Raw genomic sequence first — 14,809 nt, forward strand, 5'->3', positions numbered from 1 at the left:
AAGCAGCTGCTCTCGCTATCTCTCTCTCTCTCTCTCTCTCTCTCTCTCTCTCTCTCGGTGGGGGAAGGGCAGTGTGCCTTTTAATATGCGACCTTGCTGTGCTCTTAGGAGTCACTGAGGGAATGTACGAGTCAATTAGTGTAACCTGAAGAACAGGAGGACCTGTGCCCTCGGCACTAATTGAAACATATTTAGAGGAATCCTCCAACAGAGCGGAATTAAAGCTCTGCTCCACATTTAGCTAATGCATCGTTTCTATACTGTTGAGCGTAACTGCAGGAAACGGGGGCAGCTAATGACTCATATTTAAAGAAAATGGCATCGCAAGGTCATCGAATATAAGATTTGTTCACAAAAATCTGAGGGATATTTTTTTCCACCATATTTCGTCGCTGTCCAATGAAAAAATCTTCTCTCCAAAACAGCAGCTTTACAGGAGAGAGAAAAAACCTTGTAAACTTTCAATGGAAGTCAATGTAAAAAGAGTTTAATTCAGGTCATTTTGAAGCGTTTCTTTTGGTCCGTTCAGCAATAAATTTTGGCACAGTGTAAGGGTTACAATTATGTAGATAAGTGTTTATTATTAGACAGCGACGATTTGTTTCATAGCTTTTATACCCTCTTCTTGGGATTTCCAGTGGTATGGAAGTCAGGTACCATATTTTACGCACTATTAGGTGCACTTAAAATACTTTCATTTCCCTGTCAGTGCACCTTATAATCTTTTGCTCCTTATTGTATGAATTCTACCAGTCAGGTATTAAGGAGCAGTAAAGTCACTCTGCTGAAGTGCAGAGTTATACAGGAGTTTCAGTGAAGTTTCTCCAGCTGTATTAGCATTAGCCGCTAAGTGATTAGCTATTTGGTCATTCAGAGGTGAGTATTATTGGCCTGTAGTCTGCTGCTAACCCTGGCTAGCACTGCTGAAGCAGCTTTAGCATTACCCGCTAACTGTGCTAGCTATTTGGCCACTCAGAGTTAAGTATATTGAACTTTAGTCTAGCTAATATCACCCTGGCTTACCAGAACACTCAGCGTTCCTCAGTGTAGCGCTGTCGGTCAACATTTTGGCAGCATTAACGGTTAGCCATTATCCAGCACTTGTTTGACTTAGAAAGGATTTTTTTTTTTTTTTTTTTTTTTTTAAGAATACCAGTTTTGTTTACTTAGCTTAGCTGAGCTAAGCGAGACCTGCTTAATTAGAAGGGAAACAAGGCGACACCCATGTTCCTAACAAGTGTCGCTTAAAATGTGCCTTTTCGTCTGGTTTGCCTTATGTATGAAAACAGACAAGAAAATACACGTCTATTGATGGTTGTCTTATAATCCGGTGTGCCTTATAGTGCAAAAAATATGGTACCCTTAGTTAATTGGAGGATATTTGTCTATATCACATCATTTTTGTAATTAAATATTACGTAATTGTTTTTATCATGTATTCTCATTTTTAACATGTCATGTTCAACCAGTGATTATCAGTGATTGAGTAGACATGTACTAGTGCATCTCAAAAAAATTTAATATCATTGAAAAGTTACTTTATTTCAGTAATTCAGTTCAAAATGTGAAACTTGTATATTGACAGAGTGATCTGTTTTAGGCGTTTATTTATTTTATTGTTGATGATTACGTCTTATAGCCAATGAAAATCCAAAAATCAGTGTCTCAGAAAATTAGAATATTATATAAGACCAATTGGTATTATTAGCAGTGTGGTCAGTGTGCCAAATCCTGCTGGAAAATGAAATCCACATCTCCATAAAAGTTGTCAGCAGAGGGAAGAATGAAGTGCTGTAAGATTTTAGACTTGATAATAAAACACAGTGGATCAACACCAGCAGATGACAGACATGTCTCTCCAAATCATCACTGATTGGTGGAAACTTCACACTAGACCTCGAGCAGTTTGGACTGTGTGTCTCTCCACTCTTCCTCTAGACTCTGCTCCCTTGATTTACAAATGAAATGTAAAATTTAAAAAATCAGTGATGGTTTGGAGAGACATGTCATCTGCTGGTGTTGATCCACTGTGTGTGAAAATTTGTTTAGTTTCAAATTTACAAATGAAGCAAGAGTCTGGAGGAAGAGTGGAGAGACACACAGTCCAAACTGCTAGAGGTCTAGAGTGAAGTTTCCACCAATCAGTGATGGTTTGGAGAGTCATGTCTGTCATCTGCTGGTGTTGATCCACTGTGTTTTATTATCAAGTCTAAAGTCAGTGCAGTTTTGTTTTCCCACAAAATCTTACAGCACTTCATGCTTCCCTCTGCTACTGACAACTTTTATGGAGATGAGGATTTAATTTTCCAGCAGAAGTTGACACAATAAGTTTCACATTCTGAACTACTGAATTACTGAAGAACTTTTTCAGCTGTGGTCTTTGAGTAATCAGTTATAGAAAGTCTAAATTAGGATGGTCATATGCTTTGCTGTGAGCAAAGAGCTTAAAGTGACGAACAGTTCGGTCACAAGGCTGAAGTCACCAACAGTGCATGAATTCATATAGCCACCGTTCATAATACAGATATGCTAGAAGTGGTCAAATACTGGCATTTTTTCAGTAAAATATTTTCGGTTGCCAAATATTCCTTAGATTCCCTAATTGATATTGTTGTGTGTTTTAGCCTTAGTGGTGAACAGTAATGTTAGTACTAAGTAACACGTTGCTCTAATCTGTAATGAGTAGGGGTGTGTCATATCGTATCGTGCGTGATAATAACGGCAAAAAAAAAGTATATCTTGAACGAAATCACCCACCCTAATTATCGCATCAGAGTACAACTTTTTTGCCGTTTTTAGCAAAAGAAAAATTCACACTGTTCTCATTTCCCATAAATATCTACTATCTACAAATTATATAACTTTAATCCTGGATATATGGAGATATTTGGAGTGCATTACTAGTATTACTAGTTTTTCCCATTTTCTCCCCAATTTACACGGCCAATTACCCAACCCAGTCATTAGCAGTCCCCCTATCACTAGTGATGCCCCAACACACCAGGAGAGTGAAGACTAACACATGTTTCCTCCGATACATGTGAAGTCAGTCACACTAATACTGATGCAGCATTGCTGAGTAGCATCACAGCGGTAACGCTCGGAGGAAAGCACAGCGACTCGGTTCCAATACATCAGCTCACAGACGCCCCGTGCTGCAGACATCACCCTAGGAGTGATGTGGGGAGAGAGCGCCATCTACCCACCCGGAGGGAGCAGGGCCAATTGTGCTCCCTCTGAGTGCCGGCAGCTTGATGGCAAAGCTGCATGAGTGGGGGTACAAACCTGCGACCTCCTGCTCATAGTGGCAGCGCTTTAGACCGCTGTATGGTTATCGTGAAAATACCATGAAATATCGTGATATTATTTTAGAGCCATATCGCCCACCCCTAGTAACAAGTAATCTAATGCGGTACTGTTTCCAACCCAGTAATCAGATTAAAGTTACTGTGCGTTAATTTTTATGTAATTTTCCTTGGGAAAAAAAAGATATTTTAGTGTCCGGCTGAACAGATTGAAAGGATGGACGAAAGAGAGAAAGATTTTCATCGTCAAATCTGAAGAAATGTTTGTAGTGGCAGCAGTACACTTACAGAACGAGTCCTAAAGGTGGAGAAAAGCTTCCAATAAAGTGAGTTTTGGCAGAACTGTTATGTTAAGGTATGTTAAGGTAGCAGTAACTTAAAAGTAACTTAAAAAGAAACTTAATTACTTTTAAAATCAAATAATCCATAAAGTAACTAAATCACTTTTTAAAGGGGTAATCAGACTACTTTTTAAAAAAAACGTTGCCATCACTGGTGGTGAAAGATAAGGCAGCTCCATCCTCTGCTAAATGATGTCATGGTGTCGGTCTCTTCCTCTTACGCAGAACAGTTGAGGAAAGCGTCACCACATCATTTACATTTGCTCTTGTATAAAGAAATCCATTTGGAATATTATGGAATAATCTGATAAAATTAACCACATCATGGAAATGTATGGAAAGACATGACTGCATGTTTATATTTCAGCTGTCTCCTGTAGGAGGTGGGTTTTAGTTCATTAGATTGCATATTTACAGATAAAAAAACCTACTATTTAGCCAAAGAGATGCTGCTGTTAAAGGCAGGGCAGTTGCTATGGTTACGTCTGGGTTCTTGGTGGTGTCCATGGTATGGCAAGCTAGTTGCTATGCTATGATGTTGCTTTGTGGTTGTTTCTGAGTGGTGGTTGATATGATGTCTCTTAAGTGGTTGCTTTTGTATCTCAGGTGATTGCTGTGGAATTGCTGATTGGTTGCTATGTGGCTGCTGTGCTGTCGCCATGTAGTTGCTGTGGTGTTGCTAAGCAAATGCTATATGGGAGCTGTTGATTGGGGCAGTTGATTACTATGATATTTCAGGCTGTGGCCAGAATGTTTAGTGCTTATTGGTTTGCTGGTTGCTATGATATCCCAGGTGGTTGCTCAGGTGTTACGAATTTGTTGAGTAAGGGTGGACAATGTTGCCCTTAAATAAAATCTGTTTATGTTAAGGTTATATTTGCCATAACAGTGTTGTAGGTGATATGAAAAAAAAATGTATTTTATTAATTTCAAAAAGGTACTGCTGAAACAAAATAGAAGTTAACTTTTATTTCATGCAAGGATAACAGTTTCAAACAGTATTATATATTCTTATTCTTCTTCTTATTATTATTATTATTATTATTATTCTATCTATACAAAACTGTAATTCTTAAAAAAAAAAATCTTTCATTTTCTTTCAAACAAACGCTGAATGTTTAATAAATTTACATAAGGACAACCAGATCATAATGCGCACTGAGGATTTTTGGGAAATTTTAATTTTAATTTTCTCAGGGGGTCCTGGGGTAATTTTCTCTTTTATTTATGGAGGGGTCCTCTGTGATTTTATTCCCATCCAGAACAACCATGTTTGTGTATTTCTCAGACAACCTCTGAGAAAATTACAGGCTGAATTATCTACTGTTTTTCGCTGAACTCCTCCTTGTGGTCCTCCGGTAATTTTATTCCCGTCCGGACGCACATCTTAGTTTAATAAAATAGCTATTTGTCCACTGCCATGCACTGTAATTACACTTTGGGCGCGTGTTTCCACGAAGATCCGTGTTAAAAACATAACAGCGAGTGGAAATAGAGGAGCTACTGAACGCGATGTCATGTGACCGAAACAGTCTAAAAAAAACTCACTGGTCCTCCTGTTGTTTTTTCAATTGCAGTCCGGATGCAGGACTTTTATCACTGAGTAGAAGGGTGCATTTTTTTCACAGACGTCCCCCTGAGAAACTAATCCTGTCCAGATAGGGCTTTATAGAACGAATAATACGGTAAATAATGTAATATCGCAAGAAATGTTGTAGTAGGTTGCTAAATATGTATTGCGTGCATATAAACTGCAACTACAACAAAAAAATAATAAAGCTTCACAGTAAATAATAGACTACAGTCAGAGTGTCCATGGTATGGCAAGCTAGTTGCTGTGCTTTGATGTTGCTTAGTGGTTAAATTCTGAATGGCAGTTTCTATAGTATCTCAGGTGGTTGATATGGGGTTGCGTAGTGGTTGCTGTTGCATCTCAGGTAACTGTTGTGAAGTTGCTGATTGATTGCTATGTGGTTGCTATGGTGCCCCAGGTGGCTGCTGTGCTGTCGCTATGTAGTTGCTGTGGTGTTGCCATGATGTTGGTTAGTGGTTGCTGGTTGCTATGATATCCCAGGTGGTTGCTCTGGTGTTGCAAAGTTAAAAAAAATAAAAACAACTTGAGGGGCTGTTAAGTTGGGGTGGATGATGTTGCCCCTTAAATAAAATCTGTATATTTTAGGGTATATTTGCCATAACAGTGTTGTAGGAGAATAATGGTATATATTTTTTTAAATCACGATATATTGTGTATAAAACAGTATTGAACACCATTTGGGTTGAGTCCTGTCTTGGGTTGTAAGTCTGTTTCTACTAAATCATGTTTAGCATTTAGTTTATTTCTTTTCTTGTGTTCTGCAGTTTTTTTTTCTGTTGTTTTAAAGAACAATGTCTTCACAAATCACATCCAGCCTGTTTGGCATCACTGTTTTTTTGGGTCACACTGTATCAGCAGGAAGTGGGTAGGTTTTGGAACTGTTCTCTGCATATTGCAGTTGGAGGGCAGCTGAGGACGCGAGGCCCCCCCGAGCAGAGATGTGCCGTGTCTGAGTTAGTTATAGAGCGTGTCAGGCTGAACGGCTTCCCGGTATTGAATGTGCAGCGGCGCTCGGGTCATTAGCAGGGCGTGGGCACCCTTTAAACAAAGGAACATATTCGTTGTGCAACTTGTGCCTGCTCTCGCTCTCTTTTTCTCTTTCTCTTTCTCTCTCGTTACGATGGCTCTCGCTAGAAAAACTCAACGCTGTGTTGAGTGACAATGGACCACCACTCTAAGATGCTAGGAACATTTACCATAATAGCACACTGAATGTGGCTTCTACAACATTAAGAGTATTAAAAAATGGTCATTTAATTTCCTTCCATAGTAGGAAGGGAGAGAGAGAGGGAGAGAAAACACAGAGAGAAACTCTGAGAAAAAGAGAGAAACACCAAGAGAGAAAGAGTGAGAAACACCAAGAGAGAAACACAGAAAGAGAAACACTGAGGGAGAAACACTGAGAGAGAAACACTGAGAGAGAAACACTGAGAGAGAAACACTGAGAGAGAAACACTGAGAGAAAGAGTGAGAAACACCAAGAGAGAAACACTGAGAGAGAAACACTGAGAGAGAAACACTGAGAGAGAAACACTGAGAGAGAAACACTGAGAGAGAAACACTGAGAGAAAGTGTGAGAAACACGGAGAGAGAAACACCGAGAGAGAAACACCAAGAGAGAAACACTGAGAGAAAGAGTGAGAAACACCAAGAGAGAAACACTGAGAGAGAAACACTGAGGGAGAAACACTGAGAGAGAAACACTGAGAGAGAAACACTGAGAGAGAAACACTGAGAGAAAGAGTGAGAAACACCAAGAGAGAAACACGGAGAGAGAAACACCAAGAGAGAAACACTGAGAAAGAGAGAGAAACACTGAAAGAAAGAGAGAAAAACACTGAGAGAAGGAGAGAGAAAAAGTGTGAGAGAGAGAGAGACAGAGAGAAACACTGAGAAAGAAAGAGAAACACTGAGAAAGAAACACTGAGAAAAAGAGAGAAACAAAGAGAAGGAGAGAGAAACTGAATGGCTGTTATTAGCACTTAGCACCTGTCCAACATTAAGAGTATTTAGAAAATGTTAATTAAATTTCCTTTCTTAGTATAGTAAATTTCTATATCACAGTAATGTTCTTTTTAAACTGCTTCTTACACAATACTGCAGTATTGGACAGCTCAACACGCTCGGAGGAGAGCACTAAACACTAGTTCTATTACATCAGTCTGACTGCACTGACTTGCATTGCCGTGTTTTTTTTTTAAAGTTACAATTAAGCTTACTTAGGCGCTTCCCCATTGGACATTGAAAGGGACGCATGATTACACTGTTGCTCACTTCGATTTAGGGATCCTTACTAGTGACGCTTAATACACTTAATCTAATGTGCCTTATGTATAAAAGTAATAATAGTAATAGTGATAATAGTGGTCCTAAAACGTGGATTTTATCCATCAGATTTGCTCATGCAGGGTTAAGAACCACATTATCAAGTCTGTTTATGATAAGTTGGACAGTCTGACATGGTTTGAGACAAGAGCCTTTTTATTTTGGCTAGTCCATTGGTAATTTGTGTAAATTCTGTGCTAATTTTTCAGTGCTGTGCTCTTTTAATAAATCAGCCTCATTGTTTATTATGAATGTAGCACAGAGACTCACTGTCCTGCTGTTCCTCTGATTTTTCCTCTCTTTCTGCCCTCAGATGATCCAGACCAGTAAGACGCTGCTGGAGACTTCAGAGGGCGTCTACGAGAGGATACTCCAGGTGCAGAAAGCAGGTGAGCAGAGACAGCAGGAGAAACACTGAGAGAGAGAGAGACTGAGAGAAAAGTAGAGAGAAAGTGGGAGAGAGTAAGAGTTCACACAGATAGAGAGAGATAGACTTTTGACTTTTAACATTCTTTATTAAAACCCAGACAAAACAAGTTCAAACAGATCAAATAATTTTAACATCGGATTGAGAGTAATTTTTGCAATAAAATAAAATAAAAACACACCATAAAATAAATTAAAGCTTACTGTAGCTCTAGTGCAAATGAGAGAGATTGAAGGAGAGAGAGACATAGTAAGGGAGAAAGAGAAACACTGAGAGTGAAAAACAGAGAATTACTGAAAGAAAAACAGAGAACGATAGAAAAAACTGAGAAAGAGAGAAAGAAACCACAGAGAGAAAAAGAGAGAAAGAAAGAGGTAGAGCGAGAAAAAGAGAGAAACACTGAAGGAAAGAGAGAGAGAAAAACAGAGAAAGAGAGAAAGAAAGAAACCACAGAGAGAAAGAGAGAGAAACAGAGAGAGAGAGAAACACTGAGAGTCAGAGGGAGATATTAGAATAATTAGAAAGATAAACAGAAAAACAAAGAAAAAGAGAACAAGAGACAATGAGAAAGAGAGAGGGAAACAGAGAGAGAGAGACACTGAGGTAGTGAGAGAAACAGCGAGAAACACTGAGAGAAAGAAAGAGAAACAGAGAGAAAGTGAGACAGAGAGAGAAACGCTGAGAGAGAGAGAAAAGGAAAGAGAGAGAGAAACACTGAGAAAGAGAAAGAAACAAGAGAGAGAAAGAGAGACACTGAGGTAGAGAGAGAAACAAAGAGAGAAAGAGAGGAACACTGAGAGAAAGAGAGGAACACTGAGAGAAAGAGAGGAACACTGAGAGAAAGAGAGAAAAACACTGAGAGAAAGAGAGAGAAATACTGAGGTAGTGAGAAAAAGTGAGAAACAGAGAGAAAGAGAAAAACACTGAGAGAAACAGAGAAAGAGAGATACGCTGAGAGAAACAGTGAGAAACACTGAGAGACAGTGAGACAGAGAGAAAGTGAAACACTGAGAGAGGGAGAGAGAAACAGAATAAATGAGAGAAACACTGAGAGAGAGACACTGTGTTTCATGATGCAAATTTTCCCAGAACTCTTTAACAATCGATTCGATCTCAGCTCCCGCTGAAAACAACATGCAGAAATGAGCAGTTTCACACATAAAACACTGGAGGAGAGCTCTCACACTGTAACACTGAGAGAATAAACTTCATTACGCCAGCACACCGCTTTCTTCTGCGCTCCTGAGCTTTTCTCCTCACCTGTGTGATGTCCCGCTTTCAAACGGCGTTGTTGAATGGAATCGGCTCCTCTGTTCTCTAATTAAAGAGGTTGTGAGGGGGGTAAACATCGACTGCTCAGGGGAGCCGTGTAAAAGCGTGGTAAACCTGTGATGAGCCGAACAGCTGCGAGCCGCGATCGGAAGCGTCGGTGGCGTTGGGCCGCAGATGAAAGGGAGCGAATGTAAAGCGAGGTGGCGTGTTTATAAGTGCCCTGTGGTGTTTTAAAGCCTGTTTATGGCCTTTTGAATGCGTTCTTGTTTCCCCGCTTCTTTCACGGCCCCGGTCTTCAGCTGCTTTTTTTTTCTTTACTGTCCTCCTAAAGCTCTCTATGATGGAGCAGAGACAAGCCTGCATTTCAGCTGCTGCCAAGCTGCTCTCTCTAGTGCCACTAATAACAATAGCCTACAGTAAATTTCCATTGGTGGCACGCTGCCTCGACAGATTTACCGGTTGCATCTCGACTCTAAAGTGGAAACACGCTGCGGGCGTGCTACTCTCCCGCAGAACTTACTTTAAACTCAGATATGGTGCAAATACTAATCCCTGTGTAACGAGATGCTCCCGGAGATCTCAGTTAGCTTTGTCGTGAGTTATGATCTTCATCCCCAGGATGGTGACATTGTATTGTTGATTTTGTTGATTTTGAGTGTTAATAAGTGAACAATGTCTTTAATTTTTTTTTTTTATTATTTCTTTTTTCCCCACTTTCTCCCCAATTTACAACCTATGACTAGTGGTGCCCCAACATTATGAGGGCAAAGGCCTCCTCCGACTGTGAGAAAGAGAAGGAAACACTGAGAGGAAAAGAGAGAAACACTGAGAGGAAAAGAGAGAAACATTGAGAGAAAGAGAGAGGAACACTGAGAGAAAGAGAGAGAAACACTGAGAGAAAGAGAGAGAAACACAAAGAGAAAGAGCGAGAGAAACACTGAGAACACTGAGAGAAAGAGAGAGGAACACTGAGAGAAAGAGAGAAAAACACTGAGAGAAAGAGAGAGGAACACTGAGAGAAAGAGAGAGAAACACTGAGAGAAAGAGAGAGAAACACTGAGAGAGAGAGAGAGATGAACACTGAGAGAAAGAGAGATGAACACTAAGAGAAAGAGAGAAAACACTAAGACAAAGAGAAACACTGAGAGAAGGAGAGAGAAACACTAAGAGAAAGAGAGATAAACACTGAGAGAAAGAGAGAGGAACACTGAGAGAAAGAGAGAAACACTGAGAGAGAGAGAGAGAGAGAGAGAGACACTGAGAAAAAGAGAGTGAAACACTGAGAGGAAAACAGAGAAACACTAAGAGAAAGAGAGAGAAACACTAAGAGAAAGAGAGAGAAACACTGAGAGAAAGAGAGAGGAACACTGAGAGAAAGAGAAAGAAACACTGAGAGAAAGAGAGAGAAACACTGAGAGAAAGAGAGAGAAACACTGAGAGAAAGAGAGAGAAACACAGAGAAAGAGAGAGAAACACTAAGAGAAAGAGAAATACTGAGAGAAAGAGAGACAAACAATGAGAGAAAGAGAGAGAAACACTAAGAGAAAGAAAGAGAGACACTGTGAGAAAGCGAAACGCTGGGAGAAAGAGAGAGAAACGCTGGGAGAAAGAAAGAGAAACACTGTGAGAAAGTGAAACAGAGAAAGAGAGAGAAACATTGAGAGAAAAAGAGAGAAACACTAAGATAAAGAGAGAGAAACACTGAGAGAAAGAGAGACAAACAATGAGAGAAAGAGGGAGAAACACTGAGAGAAAGAGAAAGGAAGGAAAATGCAGCGACTCGGTTCTGATACATCATCTCACAGATGCCTTGTGCTGATCGACATCACCCTTTGGAGTGATGAGGGGAAAGAGCTCCATCTGCTTTACCCACCCAGAGAGAACAAGACCAATTGTGTTCTCTCAGGTCTCCGACAGCTGATGGCAAGCTGCATGAACAGGATCCGAACTGGCAATCTCCTGATCATAGTGGCAGTGCTTTAGACCACTGGAACACTCAGAGCCCCTTGAAACTCTGTGCTCCAATCTGAAGGCGGCTGCCTAGGTAGTCATTACCTTCAAAAGCAGCTTTCTTGTTCGGCTATTAGCTAACTAATTTAAATAAAGCTAAGCTAAGTAAACAAAACTGTAATAAAAAGACGACTTTCTTTTAAAGGCAAACGAGTGCTGGATATTAATCTACACATATTTCTCTTCTGAAAACTGTTTATATGGGTGAGTAAAGCACTTTTTATTTACAGTAAGCACTGTTTATTTACAGTAAGCACTGTTTATTTACAGTAAGTGTAGATTCCCAAATTTCTCCAGCACTAACGATGGAGCATTAGCATTAGCGGCTAACCACTAGCGGTTAGCGGCTAATGCCGCCAGACAGTGCTACACTGAGGAACTGAGGAAGGTAGGGGGATATTAGCTAGCAGTTCGTCCCATGAAGCTTGTTTTAACACGGCAAACACGCAGGATACAGTCCGATATACTTCCCTCTGAACATCAAAAGAGTTAGCGCGGTTAGCGGTTAATGCTAATGTTGCTCCAGCAGTGCTAGCCGTGGTTAGCAGCAAGCTACAGGCCAATTGTCATCTCTGGACAGCTTGCATGCCATAACTCATTGAGAACAATATAAATTACATTAGTAGTAAAACTATTTCTTTAACCTTGTCAGTAGCCCAGCTGATTATCACCCATTCGCTCTTGTTGCCAGGTTACAGTGATTGGCAGCTGATCAATACGGTACAGGCAGCGGGAGGTTCTCATTGATCTCGGCTGATGGATCTTGGAAGCTGTCACAGTCTATTTACTGCTCACTCAATGAACAATTATCCCCTCCCTCACGCAAGCCCAAACACTACAGCGCCTCCCCGTCCAGATCAATGCTGTGATAGATGTAGTTAATAAAAACTGTCCCCTTTTCTCCTCCTCTGTTTGTTAGATTGGATTTCTTAGATTAGAGGATGGAATTTGTAACATAATACAGCTGAAGCCCAGGCTCTAAATGTCATCAGCTCCATCTGATAAACGTACATCTCTTTCACTCTGTTTAATTACGTTTTTTTTCTCTCCAGAATTTAATAGACACTTCTTAACCCTTTACTACTTGCCCTTGATTTTTTTTTAAAAAAGCTACTGAATATTTTATAGTAGAGACTGAATTAAAAAAAAAGTATTTATTTTTGTATTTATTTAATTTATTTAATTATCAGACAATCTTTATCTGATCAATTTAACCTGAGTAAATATAAAAAGCCCTTTTTAAATGATGATTTCATTTATTAAGGAAAAAATGCCATACAAACCAATCAAGCTCTGTGTGGAAAAAAGTGTTCACCCCATAAATTAACTGTGATTAATCACACTTTTTGGAAAGTTGAGTTCAACTTCACTACTAACCACAACCAGGCCTGATTACTGACAGACCTGTAGAATAAAAAAAATCACTTAAATAGAACCTTTCTGACAACATGAAGCAGATAAAAGAACTCAAAAAGCCACACATTATTATACCCCGATCTGAATAAATTCAAAAACAGATGAGAAAACAATGTCATTGATCATCTATCAGTCTGGAAAAGATTATAAAATCATTTCTAAAGTTTTGGGACTCCAGAGAACCACAGTGATTCACTATTATTCACTAATGGAGAAAAAACATGGAACACTGGTGAACCTTCCCAGGAGTGACCGGTCGACCTAAAGAAATTACTCCAAAAGGGCATGAACAACTCATCCAGGAGATCCCAAAACAACCCAGAACAACATTTAAAGAACTGCAGGTCTCACTTAAAGCCTCAGTTAAGGTTAATGAGTGTTAATGATTCACTAATAAGAAAGAGACTGGGTGAAAATAGTCTCCATGGGAGAATTCCAAGATAAAAAACACTGCTGACCAAAAACAACACAACGGCCCGTTGTGTCGTAAAACTACTAACACACAATTTCAGAAAAAGAACATCATACTGAACGTAAAACATGGTGGTGGTAGTGTGATGGTCTGGGGCTTGACTTTTAAAGTCAAATGAGCGCTGGATTTAAATCTACACATATTTCTCTCCTGAGAACTGTTTATTTGGGTGAGTAAAGCTCTTCCGTTTATTTACAGTAAGCTTCGATTTCCGGATTTCCACTAAGGCTGGGTGCAGCACATTTAGCATTAGCATAAGCGGCCTGAGTGTTCGGGTAAGCCAGGGGTGATATTACCTAGCGGTTTGTCCTATGTACCTTGTTGTAACATGGCGAACGTGCAGGTTGCATACTTATATACTTATATACTCACCTCTGAATGGCTAAAGAGCGGCTAATGCTAATGCTGCTGCTCCAGCCTTGAAGCTGGAGAAACTTCACTGAAACTCCTGTATAACTCTGTACTTCAGCAGAGTGACTTTACTGCTCCTTAATACCTGACTAGTAGAATTTATATATAAGGCGCACCCAGGATTTTTGGGAAAAATGAAAGGATTTTAAGTGCACCTTATAGAGTAGAATATGGTACTTTATTGAATCTTATTTTTTTAGACATTAAATCATTTATAATAGATTTTTAATCATGTATAGAACATTTTTTTAACACTTTAAATTTAACCATTTAAAATATGTACTGAATCTTTTTTTTATTTTTAGATATTGGATCATTTATGGCGTCTACAGAATCAGTAGTACTGAACAGAAGGTTCTGGATGTGTTTGTTTGGAGGCAGGGCTGCTGTTGCGGCACCTCAGGCTGTATCGATTGGAAAGTTGTGGCTGCATTAAATATTCATTCTCTTTTGTTTGGCACATCAGTGAACACACACTACATCAGGATCGCTGTGGTTGTCCAGACCACACACACACCTACACACACAAACACTCACACACACACACAAACACTCACACACCTTTCAATCCACTTTCATCAGTTTTTGTCTGTGCTGCCGCCGCGTCTGCAGGAAGACAGAAGCAAAACGCAAACAAACGACTCTCCTTCCGCTCCAATCACATCACCTCCGCAAAAATATCGACGTATGATGTTCCCTAAGTATGACGAATCACCTTAATTAATTCACATCCTATCAGATCAGTGGCCGTGTCACATCGGCCGGGCATCTGTTTAGCATGCGGGCGTCAGGAGAGGCTGTGGGAAGGGAAAGTGGGTCAGTGCTAACTCAGTGCTAACTCTATTTCCCTAAAGAACCTACTGGAAAACTCCAGCACCAACAGACAGCCAGTCCTGAATAATCCATCACAAAAAAAGAAGAAAAAACTCCAGAAGTGTGGTCCCAGGTATCAGCCTACAGGGGTTTCCTTTTACACTATCTATTTTTTATTATTATTTCACACTATTTTTAGCCCTTAAATCCTAAAATCTCCCAGGCTGAGGTTTTTATACACGCTCCCTTGACGCTCCTTAAACTCTGAACAGTCCATCCGTGAGCCAGCATATCCTTTGTTACTTTGTTACTCAGTTACACAGCTGTTAAAAGACTTATTAGAGTTAATATCAGGGAAATCTTGGTGGAGAAAAAAAATCTTACTAAGATTGCACAATACAGGTGCTTCTAAAAAATTTAAAT

General features: G+C 39.8%; 1 protein-coding gene across 1 annotated transcript in view; it reads left to right on the forward strand.

The window, feature by feature from the left end:
- Nucleotides 1-14,809, forward strand: part of LOC103029681 (inactive phospholipase C-like protein 2) — a 156,194-nt gene that overhangs the window by 116,049 nt on the left and 25,336 nt on the right. Inside the window, exon 5 of the mRNA XM_049467554.1 lies at nucleotides 7,879-7,954. Within this exon, the coding sequence (XP_049323511.1) occupies nucleotides 7,879-7,954 (76 nt within the window). The remainder of the gene's footprint in view (nucleotides 1-7,878; nucleotides 7,955-14,809) is intronic.

This window comes from Astyanax mexicanus, chromosome 1 (assembly GCF_023375975.1).
Source record: "Astyanax mexicanus isolate ESR-SI-001 chromosome 1, AstMex3_surface, whole genome shotgun sequence".
Classification (NCBI taxonomy): domain Eukaryota; kingdom Metazoa; phylum Chordata; class Actinopteri; order Characiformes; family Acestrorhamphidae; genus Astyanax; species Astyanax mexicanus.